At 40.3% G+C, this 15,415-nt stretch overlaps 1 protein-coding gene across 2 annotated transcripts in view; it reads right to left on the reverse strand.

The window, feature by feature from the left end:
• LOC307040693 (voltage-dependent calcium channel subunit alpha-2/delta-3-like) overlaps positions 1-15,415 on the reverse strand; it is a 36,206-nt gene that overhangs the window by 11,842 nt on the left and 8,949 nt on the right. For both annotated transcript variants that reach the window (XR_013808564.1, XM_079683804.1), the window contains exons 5-16: positions 15,277-15,393; positions 13,556-13,615; positions 9,301-9,463; positions 8,603-8,734; positions 6,888-6,948; positions 6,607-6,757; positions 6,351-6,425; positions 6,158-6,247; positions 3,743-3,856; positions 2,639-2,717; positions 1,471-1,604; positions 1,039-1,056 (exon numbers count right to left, since the gene is read on the reverse strand). Coding sequence is in view for 1 of the 2 variants with exons in the window: in XM_079683804.1 (XP_079539930.1) it covers positions 1,039-1,056; positions 1,471-1,604; positions 2,639-2,717; positions 3,743-3,856; positions 6,158-6,247; positions 6,351-6,425; positions 6,607-6,757; positions 6,888-6,948; positions 8,603-8,734; positions 9,301-9,463; positions 13,556-13,615; positions 15,277-15,393 (1,194 nt within the window). In the remaining variant the exon portion in view is untranslated. The remainder of the gene's footprint in view (positions 1-1,038; positions 1,057-1,470; positions 1,605-2,638; positions 2,718-3,742; positions 3,857-6,157; positions 6,248-6,350; positions 6,426-6,606; positions 6,758-6,887; positions 6,949-8,602; positions 8,735-9,300; positions 9,464-13,555; positions 13,616-15,276; positions 15,394-15,415) is intronic.

Genomic DNA, 15,415 nt, shown 5'->3' on the forward strand with positions numbered 1-15,415 from the left:
CTCCAACTTGACAAAATGAAGAATGGTGGGTTCTTAAATTCATCACAAAAAAACACACAATGGAAGTGGAAACTGGACTGCTTTAGTCTATATACACACACACACACACACACACACACACACACACACACACACACACACACACACACACACACACACACACACACACACACACACACACACACACACACACACACACACACACACACACACACACACACACACACACACACACACACACACACACACACACACACACACACACACACACACACACACACACACACACACACACACACACACACACACACACACACACACACACCCCCCCCCCTCCTCTCTCCTTCTCCTCTCCCTCTTTCTTGGTCTCCCCTCCAATGTCAGTTTTATTATGGGCTTTAGGAGATAAAATGCAATGATCCACAGAATGATGAATGGTGTGTCTGAGTCTGAGATACAAGAGCACACACTCCAGAGGACAATCTCCCAGCCCTTCTGTGTGTGTGTGTGTGTGTGTGTGTGTGTGTGTGTGTGTGTGTGTGTGTGTGTGTGTGTGTGTGTATGTGTGTGTGTGTGTGTGTGTGTGTGTGTGTGTATGTGTGTGTGTGTGTGTGTGTGTGTGTGTGTGTGTGTGTGTGTGTGTGTGTGTGTGTGTGTGTGTGTGTGTGTGTGTGTGTGTGTGTGTTCATCGTCTCCATACTGTTACAATAAATGCTTCCCTGCTGCTCCTGCCCCTCAGAGTCTCTTCTCCTAACCTTAGACTTTGTAAGAAACAGTAAAGCATAATGTTGAAAAGTAGGGCAGTAAGCGGCTGTTTAACCTCTCCAGTCACTTCCACTTTATACAACATGAATCAGATTTGCAGCGTCCCAGTGGAACCCTTTCATTTCATGCTCATAATCTCCTTTTTGACGCTAGTTCAGAACTTTTTCCTACGTACAGCATCTGGTCGATTTCTTTTTCGGTAAGACAACAAATGTTTTTTGACAATAACGATTCTACCTGAAAGCAAAGGTCCGAACACATTTGGATATTTACCTTATGAGCCTGGGAAAGCTGAAACGAAAGAAGAGACGCATAGAGATTGAATCGTGAATTAGAGCCTTCACATTTTGCATTGACTTTGTGGACGCAGATGTACAACGGGGGTGGGGTGGGGGGGGGATCCATGCAGATTAATGAAGCTCATAATGAGGAATCATTCCAGCAGCATGAAGAGTAATGATGAGAAAGCAGAGCCACACATGTGCACACGTACTTTATAGTGCAGGGATGGACACTAAAACATGAATCCTGCAACAAACTACAGCTTCAAAATGTGGAAACAAAACAGGATGCTGCACTGTACATAAAAACATGCACTGTAACTCATATACAAATGTAAATCGAGAATAAGGACTCATAACTTGGACAATCAGAGGAAGTTATGATACCGTTTCTACCTAAGAAGTAAAGCACTGAAACACTCACAGCACTGTCCACGTAAGCTTCAGTCCACACCGTGTCGTGCTCGTGGTCGATGACCTTTGGTCGGCTCATGACGTGCAGATATCTCATCACGTTCTCCTGAACATCTGCTAGCGTGGAGATCTGACTGAAATATCCTGAGTATAAGAACACATGTATATTACCTAAAATAAGGCAAAACATCTTACACATGGAGTTATGTATTTGGATTACGGTAATGTTACAATACAAAACAGATTTCGTGCCCAAAATAATCCACAAAATATTATCGCAATATCTATAGAAAACAAGGAAACATTTAATAAATGCTATCAATTTGACTTTGTTTATTTTCTGCTTTGTCTCTTTTTTAGCAAATAAATGACACTACATTTGTGTGTGGGTCCTTGGGGGAGAGAAATGAGAACAGAAAGCAACAGAAATGTTTCCCAGAACCTTTTTACATTGTTTGAAAATGAATATCTCATTTAAAAAAAAAAATTCAATACCGGTGTATTATGACCAAGATTACACTTCACTGATATCTCGTGATCTGATGATGTGGACGTATTGGACCAGCAGCCTTAAGTCCTCCATCGTAAACTTGAATAAAAGTGCTATCACAAAAAAGTGTCCAAGTTTCCCCAGTGCCCTTACATCATCTTGTTATTTGCTGCTGATGTAAACACTCAGTTTACAGTGACACAGGTGCCATTTTACTCGTGTCAGCCTCTGCTGTTGCTGACAATGACTCATATTGGACATGTAAGGTTATTCCACAGTGGGGGTCTGTATGGGGAAGGATGTTGGGGGCTTGTTTCCCTACAATCCCTCTGTGATCTGTTTTCCTGCCTGTGACTTTCCCTTCCAGAGGGCACTCATCCACAGCGTTGACACGTGGGAGCCATCAGCAGCGAGCAGCCGAGGGGGAGACACTCTGACAGGAAGAGGGATTAGAGCGGATTGACCTCTGACCCCCCCCAAGTGTCACTTCATTGCCTCTTGGCGAAAAGAGTCTGAGCCATCACATACACATACATGCACACACACAAACACACACCACTCACACATACACTGCCTAACCACACGGTTACCAACACATCCTCAACCGTCGTCGTATCACTCCACAGGAGCATCAGCTCGACTCTGACAGGAAGCTGTCCTGATCAGTGTTTATCAAAAAATCCCAAACCTTTGTTGGCACAAGCCATCCACTTGAGGTTATCAGCAAATGCAGACTCTCGTCCAATCAGGTACGGGAATATTCGCACCTGTGCAGAGGACACATGGATGTCGACAGTTTCAAAGATGGAAGGATTACAAAAAAACATGCAAAGTGAGGCGACTCCTTGGTGCTTTGTCTTCCTGTCCTGATTCTATCAGGCTTTGGAGCAGGAAGTAGCTGCAGGTTTTTACATCCTTGTAAGGAATAACTAAGCACTACGCTGCTTTTTTATCCTTCTATCAACTATCATTCACTCCATTTGTGTCTGCATGTTTAACAATAAGATCTCAGTTTGCTCATTCTGTAGCTGATTTCAGTTCATGTTCTTTTGTCAGGGTTTGGCATTAGGGCATGTTTCTCTGTCCTTTTCAAGAACTCAGTGTGACATTTTGTCAAACCTGCACGGCTCATTGGCTCCAGATGCTTTGCTAAGCATGAAGCATATAGAAATCAGTGAATGGCGGCCCTGAGGGTGTAAGGGGGGGGGTTGGGGGGGTTATTCAGCCAAATACTGGCCTGTACCCTGCCACACACTGCCAGCACACATATGCTGGGTAGGACTGAACAAAAGCCCCTGGGCTGTTGTTTTTATTGCTTTGTGAGTGGCACAGCAAACCATTTAATTTCAATTGCATTTAGGTCTCACAAAGGGAGGCTAACAAACGATTTTAAAGTCGTCCTTGAGTCCAGGAAGAAAGCAGAGGGGGGGGGAAGGGGGGGGGCGAGGGACAGAGAAAGAGCTGCTTGCTCTGTAAAGAAGGGGGAAATGTTGCGTTGTAATGCACCAACACATGAAAAACTGCATATGACATAGATGGTGCATTACAGAGTTCTGAGTGGTAATGAAGTAATAAACCAATTCCTCAAAACATCAAGACAGGAGCTCCAGCTGACTTTAAGTGTTCACATGTACATTTATCCCTGCTGTAAGAAACATGCTGAGCAAGCAGAACATTCTGAATAAGGACACTAATAACATTTAAAAAATTGACACTGTGAAGAACAGAAGAGAGAGGGAAAGAAAGAAAGAAAGAAAGAAAGAAAGAAAGAAAGAAAGAAAGAGAAACCCACCTTTCTTTCTGGCCAGTTGTACTTCTCAAAAACGTCGTCATACATTTCTGTCGCCCCGTCAGTCACGAGCATTATTGCCTGGCTGCACAAACTGCCACGTCCAGTTTGATTAAACTGCAGAAAGACATAAAAACCATAAAGATTTAAAGTAAAAAAAAAAAAAATGTAAACCATATGCATTGTTATTGAAAAATTAAACAAACAGAGCTGTCTGTTTCCATTGTAAATGACTTTGCAGCCATCAGCCAATACAGTACAGATAATGTCTTGGTAAATAAAGAGTGTGCTCCACTTTATTCTGATGCCAGAAGATGCATCGCAGTAATTAAGTGGTTTATTGACCTGTAACAGAGTCAATGTGGAGAGAGAAAGGAGGGTGTAGTGACACGATGACGGGATTAAACCTGCAGAGCTACTCTCAAATCACTGAGGCCTTCAGATCTCTCTGAGAACATCTTGTAGAAACTGTGATGCCATGTCATGTAAGAAGTGACATTCATGTCTGATAACTGTCTCACCACTCTATCAGGATGTATATGTTCTGGCTTCATAATGGCTGGGCACAGTCATTCCATTATGTCCATCGTACAAAACATATAAAAGTTAATTATTAGAATTTGTTTGAATTGTTATCTATTATTTTATGTTCAATCATAGGAAATAAACTCTTAAGTTAGAAGTTCATCCACACAATTTTAATGAAATGTTAATCGTTTTGCTCACAACAGACCTTTTTTCCACAGTTAACTTTATGATTTGCCGCAGGAAAAAAAAAGCTCAGGTGTAATTAATAATTTTAGCAGTTGCTCTCTTTTATTAAGTTGCCCAGTAAGCAGTGACAGTGAGCAATCATGCACAACACCATGAGTCTGACACTGAGGATGATGATTAAAATTGACCCATAGTTTCATTTATTTGATCTGTTCTAGCACAGTAAAGAAGTCGTTGCAGTGAGCATTCCCCTCCCGCAGTTTGTTTGCAATCTTCAACAAGCTCAAAACTCAAATGGCTGATATGAGAGGGTCAACAGCTTCTCTGATTCACCAGATGTCTTCATTTTCTCTTTCACTTCCTCTTCTTTCCCATTGTTTAACAACCATCACAGCACATACACGCTATGTATGCTTTCCTTGCTGGTGTTGCTGATTTGAGCATGCTCTGAGTTTTTTATGTTTATTAAAAAGAAATATATTATTTCTAATGTGGGGTCTTTATTCCCTGAGGCAGTGACAGAGTGAGTGCCTGTACTGTCTGCTGCTTAGCATCTGTCCTTCAGCTTAGCGCTTGTTTGAATATCATGCCATATGTTTCAGTATTGTAAGTAAATAAGGATGAGTAAATCTAAATGTTAACAATAAAAGACATAATCAATGACAGGGATCGTTAAACAATTGATGCTGATACAATCTAATCAATCTCCACCTTAGAGAGTTAAATCAATGATCTTGTTATAAAATCATTGAAAAAGGGAAAGATTAGGGAATAGTAATATATGGTGAAGTTTTACTATGCTCCTTTTTTTAGTATTGTTCCACATCATCTGCCTGTGAGAGGGGGAGACGCTGCCTTATTCAATATCGGGTTTTTTCTTAATCGTAACACTCCTCCTGTGAAAATGGTGCAGTGCTCTTCAAGTGAAGCATGTTTCTCTTTGATGTGGTCTTTGATAGGATGCATTTCGACTTCATCCACTGGGCAGCGGTGTAGCAACGACTTTCAGCGGTAGGATACTGGCTACCTGATTACCATATTCATTGCATGGCTTTAATTAATCTGAAAAATGCAGAGGTAAAAGCTGCAGTCCCTCAGCGGCGCAGGAAAGCTTGCCTGAAAACAGGGAGATAAAAAGGAGTGCGGCGTGGCTCCTGGCCTTATCTGCTTTGTGTTCCAATCAGCCACGTTATTAATCATCAACATTAATTAGAGCCATTAATCATGATTCAGAATAGATGTGTCTGTGTTTGGAGGGCGGAACAGGGATAGCGCTGGAGCGCTTCGACAGCCGACACACCTCCCAAACGCTCAAATATAACCGACTGGAGTGTGCTACTTTGAATGATTAGCAGAGAACATGCAGAGGCTTGTACTTGAACACTTCCCTTCACTGAAAAAAGAGTAGCTTATAAAATGAAAGTTTTCCCCATGTTCACGTGGAGTCCTTCAGTTAAATGAAACCTGAGCAGATATGTCATAACAGGGAAGATATTCATTATTATAAGTTCAAATGAATCGATAAATACATGATTCATGTTGGGAAAACTTATGAATACTCAACAGAATTGTCACACAATCTGTTAACAGTAGACTTTAGGGTTATATTACTTCAGTGGAATATAGACTTGCTTTGTGTTTGCACAGCATCCCTATCAATGTGTCAGTCGCAGAGTGAGAGAGGTTTACTGTACGGGAACTTACTTCATTCAGGATTGTGAACGCTTCAGCCAGAGCGACGCCCAGCAGCCCGATCCCCTTAGCAAACAGCTTTTTCAGATGTTCGCGGAAATGCTAGCAATAAAAACAAATATAAACATTTGAAACATCAATCACAGAAATTCAATCTGAAACAATCCACGTACATTCATCACATATCAGAATGAGCTCGACTCACGTCTTTATTGGTCCTGTCGGCTCGGACCAGAGTGCCATTCAAACAAGGCTCCACATAGTGGATCTCCTGATTATACTGTGGGGTGCAAAAACATTTAGATACATCCATACATACCGAGACATCCATACTTAACGCAGAAATGTGACAATATTTTGTTAAGATTACAGACAGTGAAACCAGGCTGAAGACAGAGACATGCACAAACATACAAACAAATAAAGACACAAACTAAGGAAAAGTTGAAGTAAAAACGTACTGCAATGACGTTGAAGAAGTCATCATCTCCAAGTGTGTCTAATATGGAGGAGACCGTCTGCCTGGCGATGGTCAGCCTCAGTCCTTTCATGCTTCCACTCACATCGATTAAGATGACAACATCTTTAGGGGACGTTGCTGCTTGAATATACCTGGAATGTTACATAACACATTTTGACACCTTGTCGCAGTAATAAGTAAGACATTGAGAAATATTGCAGACAATAAAATGCAGTAATAGAGCCAGAGCAGCACATTGGGGTCTAGTATGTAGAGGCTTACCACTTCCTGTTTCTACAGTCAAATCCAATCACACCATGTTCATCTGGATGCCACTTTACTCCTGCAAAGTATATCAGAAAGTAAGCAAAGAGAAGGAATGAGAGATATTAAATCACAACATTTCACAGGTAATAAGCAACCTGACAGATGAACTGCACCATATAGTGCATGTTGGGTTGTTTTATATTTAAAGCTGACTGCATTAAGTCATCACAAACAAGTTATACTTTACATTCACAGGGAGGTTACCAACAATGCTGTAAGTTTAAAAGGCTTCTTCTTTTTTTTTGTATTGGTGACCATTAATTTAGTTTTAGATTAATTCAATCTTATATAACAGTGTAGATAGAAGAACCTTCAATTGACTAACAGAACAAATTCACTGTGTACAAAAAAACGTCTTACATTCAAAATGTTTCTAATTACAAAAGTATCAAAAGTAAATAAATGCACCATTAGCTAAATAAACTGCTAAATAGCCTAAGTGCTATATTACTATAGTGTTTGATCATTAATATTCAACTGGATACATTAAAAGCTATGAAAAACTTTTTTCTCAATAAATTATTTTACTGTGAGAAATGCAGTCCTGCATGGAAATACATGTTTTTGCAAAGGATAGAAGAGTTGTCGTAACTTAAAACAGGCGGGCCTCAGATTAAACCACGTGTTGTCACATATCTCTGAGCACCACACAGACACAGTCCCGATGAAACAGTTGCACTGTTAATTGCTCAATAAATAACAACTTAAAATGGTTGATCATGTCACGGATATTTAGGATTATTGGCTTTTAGCATGTACCTTGATGTTGTAGTTAGTCAAGGAGAGGGTTATTATTAACTGCATATATACAAATATACCATATCTTCTAAACTGGTCCTATCTTTTGTATAAAAAATCTTTATCTGAAAGGAGGGGGAAATAAATCTAGTGAAGTGAAAAGTGCGAAATCTCTCTTTAGAGTAAAAGATAAAGGTTCAGAAAATAAAGGTACTTGAGTAAGGTTCAGGAGATGTCACAGGCCCAAGTGCTTGAGTAAATGTACTTAGTCACTTTCCAATACTGTCTACGGTATAATCTACGTATTTTGGGGATCTATCTGTCTTTATTAATTTGAAAACTCTATGTACAATACAGAGACTATGTCTGTATTGTAATATCCTCATCAGCTGTCTTTCTGTAGCGCTACCCTAGCACTGCAGTGTTTCAATGTAACAGTCTGATGGGTTCGGTTGGATCCAGCAGCCACGCACTGTTCCTCAGCACGACAGTAGACCCACACCGGCAAATTCTGATTAATTACAGTCTGAATATATGCATCCTCTCTGATGGTCTGTAAAATTACAACATTAGCCAAATTACCCCTTTAGTGATTCTAAATCATTCGTTCTGATCTGGGGTTTTTTGTCTTGTACTGTCGTCTGATGGTTCCCTTTCTTTTCTCACACACACACACACACACACACACACACACACACACACACACACACACACACACACACACACACACACACACACACACACACACACACACACACACACACACACACACACACACACACACACACACACACACACACACACACACACACACACACACACACACACACACACACACACACACACACACACACACACACACACACACACACACACGACAGACAGTTAAAACCAACGACAGACAGACAGACTGACGCATTGACAGCACTCACCAGGGTACTGCCTGAAGAAACCTTTGGCACTCCCAAAGTACTGCCAGATCAGCGTTGGGTCTCTTTCAAAATTATCCACAAATACTTTATTCAGAGCCTCGGACCAGTAAACCCCGTTCACTATATCAGGATCTGAGGAGGACGTGGGGAAAAGGCAGAGAAAAGAGGAGAAACTAGTTAATTAAATGGTGATAATAGTCATCATCCTGGTTACTATTACAGAGTGCACAGTTGACCTTTGTCCCTTATTGACCCCCCTGAAGGAGATACAAAGCCTGTGACTAAATCATCCCCTTCCCTCCTCCTGCTGGACGAGCCTCCCTTTGTGCTGTGAACAGAGACTTATGGGGAGTTCATTACAGCCAAACAAAAGCTGCCCTGGTGATTCACAGAGCGAGGTGACACACTCCGTTAAAAAACAAGAAGCGACTTAACAGCAAGCGTATGACAAACATCTCTCCCACCCCACCCCCTGCTCACCACTCTTTTTCCAGTCTCTTTGAGAGGTCTGCAGTTGCTTTCCCTTTATGTTTGGACTGTTATTGATCCCACAACTCCACTTCTCCCAGGCCGTGACACTGATACAGAATTATCTACCATTTCTCTCTCTCTCCACTTACTTTCCTTCCTCCTGTTCTCCTCCCAGTTCATCAGCCCACAGTGGGTGAATATCACTGACATGATGACAGAGCTCTCACCTTTGTTGTACATGTTGGTCGGCACCTGCACCACACTGAGGCTCAGGTTGACTGACAGGTTATTGAAATGGTCGTTGGGCTCCAGGAGGAACTCTCCGCCGAGCTCTACGTTATTGCCCTCCTCGTCCACCTCATTGATCAGCACGGCGTTGAAGTACTCGTACTGAGGAAAAGAGAGAATAGTTTTACATTAACTGTAATAAAACTTGATATTGTGTTGGTATTAGTGCTTAAAAGATAGGTTAGTTTAAACCAAACTAGCTTTAAGCAATTCTTCCGATCTCAAATGTAACTGAAGAAATGTATCTTGTTTAAATCATTCTTCCATCAGGAAAACCTATGAAAAATGATCTTCAAAAAGGGATTTTAATGTAAGTGATGGAGTAGAAAATACATAGTCCTGGTCTGTTCAAAAATATCCACTCTAAAGTTCAACCAAAGTCTGAGCGTTCTAAGTACCTCTAAAGTTAGTCGTTTTAGTTTTAGCTAGTTTTAGACTCTGTTTCCCCTGACAGTGAGGCGGAGGGAGAATGACACAAAGATATAATACGGGATAGATTTTATCACGGCCAGTATGGACAGGAACAACTATAAGACTATGCATAGGAATGTAAGAACGGTTGAATGTAAGCAGACTTAAGGGGTTACACTCTTTTCCTTCATAAAGTTAATGCTTTTCTCGAACGCAATATTTATCAAAACATATAACAATGTGTGCTTTGTCCTCACAGCAGAATAAGCTCATAATAAAGACAAAAAAAGTAAAGATGACAGAATGAAGTACTGCAAATAAAGCAAGTATCCCAATCAAATAAGATAATAAAATAGGGTTTAAATGATTCATAATTACATGGCTTCATAGCTTCCCACAATCTGGAAATATTACACAACATGTTTATATTGCATTTATTTGAAAGAGGCTTATGACAAAAATTATCCGAGTAATTTCCTCCAATTACAAACAACATTTGTGATACATTTGGTGGCTTGCTCAGCGACGCTTTGCTTTGTGAAATGTGCATTCACTACAGCAGCTCTAATAGTCAGTATCATGTAAGGAGGAAGTGCAGAAAGGACTTCATGGCTGCTAGTGAAAAGTCTTGCCTCTTTAAAGTGAAACTCAACAGTTTGTCTGTCCTGTCCTTCACTACCTGCAGAAGAAGGACTACCTCATCTGAGCGGCCTCTCTGTGGCCTGTGCTTCTTATATTGGCTGCACCAAGAGAGGGAGGAGGAGAGGGAGAGTGAGAGAGAGAGAGAGAAAGAGAGAGAGAGAGAGAGAGAGAGAGATGGGTGATGGACTCTACAGCATCACACTCGGGGGAGGCCGCACGGGCATCACCATCAAGCAGCCGCTGACAGCTCATACCACGCCTGAGCAGCTCCCTGACGAGCTGAGGCAGGGCGGGTGGTGGTGGTGGGTGTTGCTGCAGAGGGGAGCAACGGGGGAGAGAAACGTGCACCCTCAGCAGAACGGATAGTGCTGTAGAGAGGCACGTTAACCACCAGGGTTATTACTGAGCAGGCCATGGGACACTGCAGCTCTCTGAGACGCCCCACCGACTCGCACCACCGCAGTTAGCTGGAGGCCCTGCTGCAGAATGAGGAGCTACATTACGGGCTACTGGGTCTTAATGTGTACCGCCAAAGTCTGGAGACAGTTGGTCCAAATAAGACTTCTCTCTTTTCCTGGAAGGTTTAACAGACCCTGACTTTGCTGCGTTTTCTATAACGAAAAGCTTCGTAGTCGAATAACTTGTTTAGAAGCTGCACACTGCGCACTGATTTTTTACGGATCACATTTTTCAAGGGGACGTGTTTTGTTAGATGTTCTGTACAGTAACATTTGATGCACAAAAAATATACTTTATTTTATAGCACAATCCCCCTATAGTTGTATCTTTGATATAGGCAAAAAACACTCTGGACTGTACTATAACAATTAACTACATTATTTTTCTTAAATATGATTCTTAGAAACCACTGTGATAACAGCAACCAATAAAAAAAATATAGTCATGTAGCATTTTAATAAAATACTTTTCTTCCATTTAAATGAACGTAAAATACTAAACATTCATTTTAAATCACACAATACCTTTTATGTGCTTAAAAGATGCAAGGGGAAAAAGCAGTGGGCCTTTTCCTTAAGGCTTCTTAAGACAAGGTTTTGGGACAAAGGCTAAAAAGAGCTTGAATGCAGACAAGGAACATTAAATGCAAACACTCTGCTGCTTAATTTAAAATTATAATTTAGATAACATTAACATTTCATATTTCTGAAATATATCCAAATGTTCCTGATTTTTACATCAGAATCTTTTTCTAGGTCCACATAAATGTTGAGAGTTAAAGGTTAAGCTCTATTAGAAAACATTAAGCCAAAGACACTTTAAGCCAAGAAACCTTAATGTAAATAACATTTTAGAACCAAGTCTCTTTTTGCAGATTTGATCTGCACACCCTTGAACTTCTGACTATGATCGGGTCAATGCAAAACACCGACTGTCCTGAAACGAAGCAGCTGAGATAAGAGCAGCCGGCTTATCTCATTGTGGTCAGTGAAATGGTGCATGAAAAATGTGCAGTGTCAGGGGAGGCGAGGCTGCTAAATGATGCCACGAGGAGTAATATCATGACATCACATCATTATCGCAGGATATTGAATTTTCCTTATTATTTTTATGGCCTTTAAGATGAAATGTCTTTGATGGGCCTGTGCTGAATCCAATAGCTTGAAAAAAAAATCTAAAAGCTTAACTTAACTAAATCATTTATTGTCATATAAAGGTCTTTAAAAAACAAATTCATAGTTAGAATATAAACATATATTTGACCTATAAAAAAGATCCAACGCACCTACAGTATCATAAAGTACATTTTGCAGAATTGTTATGAAAATGTTTTATCTAAAATATATATTTTTAAGGAATTTGTATTAATACTGGTGTTGTATTATATTTGTGGAGTCCATATATATTGTTCGATCTAAAGATTAATGGTTTGAAAGATGAAGATAAGAGATATATTGGCAATGACATTTGGAGAAGGAAGCATTGTTTAAAAAGATGATAAATAACATTCATTAAAAATATGTAATAAAAACAAGTCCTATGGCTTCATGCATAAATCTTTCAGTAAAATATATTTTTGTAAATAATTAGCTTTAGAGGGGAAATCCATACTGTATGGAATATGTATTAAAGAAGAGGTCAAATATAATTAACGATGAAAACTAATATATAACAATTCCTTATTATTAGTCAAAACGTATCAGTCGTTTTTTTGTAGAAAGTGCTCAAAGGTGGGAACAAGGAAGGGAAATGCATTCCTATGATGTAAATGCTACTATTAACTGTAAAGTACCGTCGTTATTTCAGTGTTTTGTTGCTCGAGTGGGTTTCCAATTTAGAGCCATGAAAGTGAAACAATGCGCCGCGCAAAAGAGTTTCATTTGTCTTTGTCCGGGGAGAGAGAGAGGGAGGGAGAGGCAGAGAGATAGAGAGAGAGAGAGAGAGAGAGAGAGAGAGAGAGAGAGAGAGAGAGAGAGAGAGAGAGAGAGAGAGAGAGAGAGGGAGAGAGGGAGAGAGACACCAACAAACCACAGAAATACTGCATTTCCTCTGCAGACACTTGGAGGCTCAGTGTGCCGTGGAAATCCGCACTGTGAGAGCCTCTGAACAACGTCCTGAAGAGCATTCAGTGTAAAATACGACTAAAATGAAAATCACTGCAGGCCGACTTCTATCTCCGTTTTTTAAATCACTGCCTTAGCCACAAAGAACGAGTCCTAATTATCTCTCTCCTGGAAAAGGTTACTACTTTAATCGAAATATTTAACCATGCATTACAACCTGCAGCACATCTTTTAATTCTGCATTCATCAGGACACATCTGCATACTGTAGGATAACAGTTATTCGCTCACCGGCTGCAGCAGCACAGGCTTGCTTTGAGCAACGATAACATGTAAAAACAGTCAGTGTGAGTTATGGCAGCATGGCACTGCAGCCTTCAATATGTGCGACATTACTTATCAAAGAAGCGTTATGTATCAAAGCGCTGACAGGACTTGAGTGTGAAGGGCGATGCCAACGCAATTAAAGACTTTTAGGGTCTATTACCCTTCTCTAACCTTGCAGCATCTCCTCCCTTGCCCAACTAAAAATAATGCATCCTGGTCTAACACGATGTCACACCTATTTTAAAGAATAATTATATCCCTCTTTACTTTTCCTTGTCGGGGACAAACCTCACCTGCAGGTCGGGATTATCTTCATGCTGATGGTGCGCTTCTTCTGCTGCCTCCACCAGCCGCTGAGGGGCGGAGAAACGGTGGTTAATAATGTCGTAAAGGCAAGGTTATAGGTTAAAACATACATGCAACTCAATTACAAAAAGAAAAACGTTGATATTTACATTAGGGGAATATTCAGAATTCGCTTCTCTATCCTTCCACAAACTTCGACTAAATTCATTTATTCCCAGAAGTTTTTCTACGCAGCTCTGTGTATTTGTCAAACGTGCTGTTTTTGCCACTCAATTATTTTCAACTTTAACAAAATGTCATTCCATTGAAGAGGAACATGATGGAGGACCAATGCCTGACTTTAGATTAATCTTTGGACGGAATCCATGTCCGTCTTTAGTTTTAAATTGAACTCAATAATAGGTCATGTTGACATAACTGTTAGTTTGTTCCTCTTGGCAAACCTTGTGTTATTTGTTTGTAAGGACACAATTATGCATAAAATGTAGGGCAGTCCTACTGTGGAGTGCAGCTGTGAAATGATTGATGGAGGCAGGATTTCATGCAGCGATAATAACTGGATTCTGTAAAATGTGCTTTGCTCTGAGTTTCCGGGGAAAATGCCACCTAAACGCTATGCCTAAACGTTACAGTCACAGTCACTCACATCCTCGAGCCAGGTAGGTAATTAACACCTCTCACATGTGTCAAAATAACTGCTATATAAACACAACTGGGGCGCTGTGGCAAAATGCAATTGACCTTGCGGTGAGATTTCATGTCGTCAGCAGATGGAAAATAAAAAAATAACATCAAGGAATAAATATATGTTTTTCTGATTTATAATAGAGCATATGCATGTTTTAAACCTGCAGACAGGCGACCTACAACACTTTATTGAGGTAACTTCCTCATTTTAAACTCCTTTTCAATTTGTAGAAAGTGATGACGTCATTAGATTAGTAGCTAGTTTAATTATCACACGTGTAGTTTTTTTTTTACGACCGCTACATTTGTGCCATTTATTGTTTTTACCTAATTTCAGAAAAATACCCTTATACGTCGATGTATCTCATGGAATACAATCATGTTAATTAAATTAAGCGTTTTTGTATACGTGTCATTTATAAACTGAGCTGTCACGAAGTGTCGCACACAAGGGATCAGGCGGGGGGAGATAAACGTTATCATTTCCCAGCAGTCCCTGCGAGGTGCAGCATTAAAATGGTTACAAGCTCCTCTGCGCTGGGGTCACAGACAGGCTGCTGCTGCTGGGAGGCTGACAAAGGCTCAGGCCTGCAATAAATTACATGAGACCATATTCAAAACGGACCTTTCCATTAACAATGATATGTTGGTCTTTGAACACAGCACAATAGTCTGCTTTGTAAGTGATCATGTGCTTGATTTAGGGACTGCAGGAAAATTAGGCCTTTTGTGGTTGAAAAAAAAAATCTTACACTTTATAAGAAAACATATGGCAGTCCCCATTCATATTTTTCTTTTGACCTTTTAAGACACAATTGAGCCTTATCCAAATATCACAAACCAATAAAACAGTGTTCTCCCCTTTTAAACCATCATTTACCAAAACAATAATGTTCACATAGTCTCTCAATCACACATTAGTAGATTTAGCAATTGCAGAAAATGATGGAAAGCTCAATGAAATTCTGCAGATTGTTCCTGAAATATGAAATGCCTTTTTTTAAGAACATATTGCACATACCCTGGTTGCCTCTGCTTTTTTCCAGAATACTTCCTCCAGCTTCAAAGCCAGGTTCTTGACCAGCTTCACCCCATCAATTTCTTCAACTCTGACTGACTTTTCAGGTTCTTTATATTTCTGAAAATAATCGAAATGTGGC

This window comes from Notothenia rossii, assembly GCF_949606895.1.
Source record: "Notothenia rossii genome assembly, chromosome: 5".
NCBI classification, from domain to species: domain Eukaryota; kingdom Metazoa; phylum Chordata; class Actinopteri; order Perciformes; family Nototheniidae; genus Notothenia; species Notothenia rossii.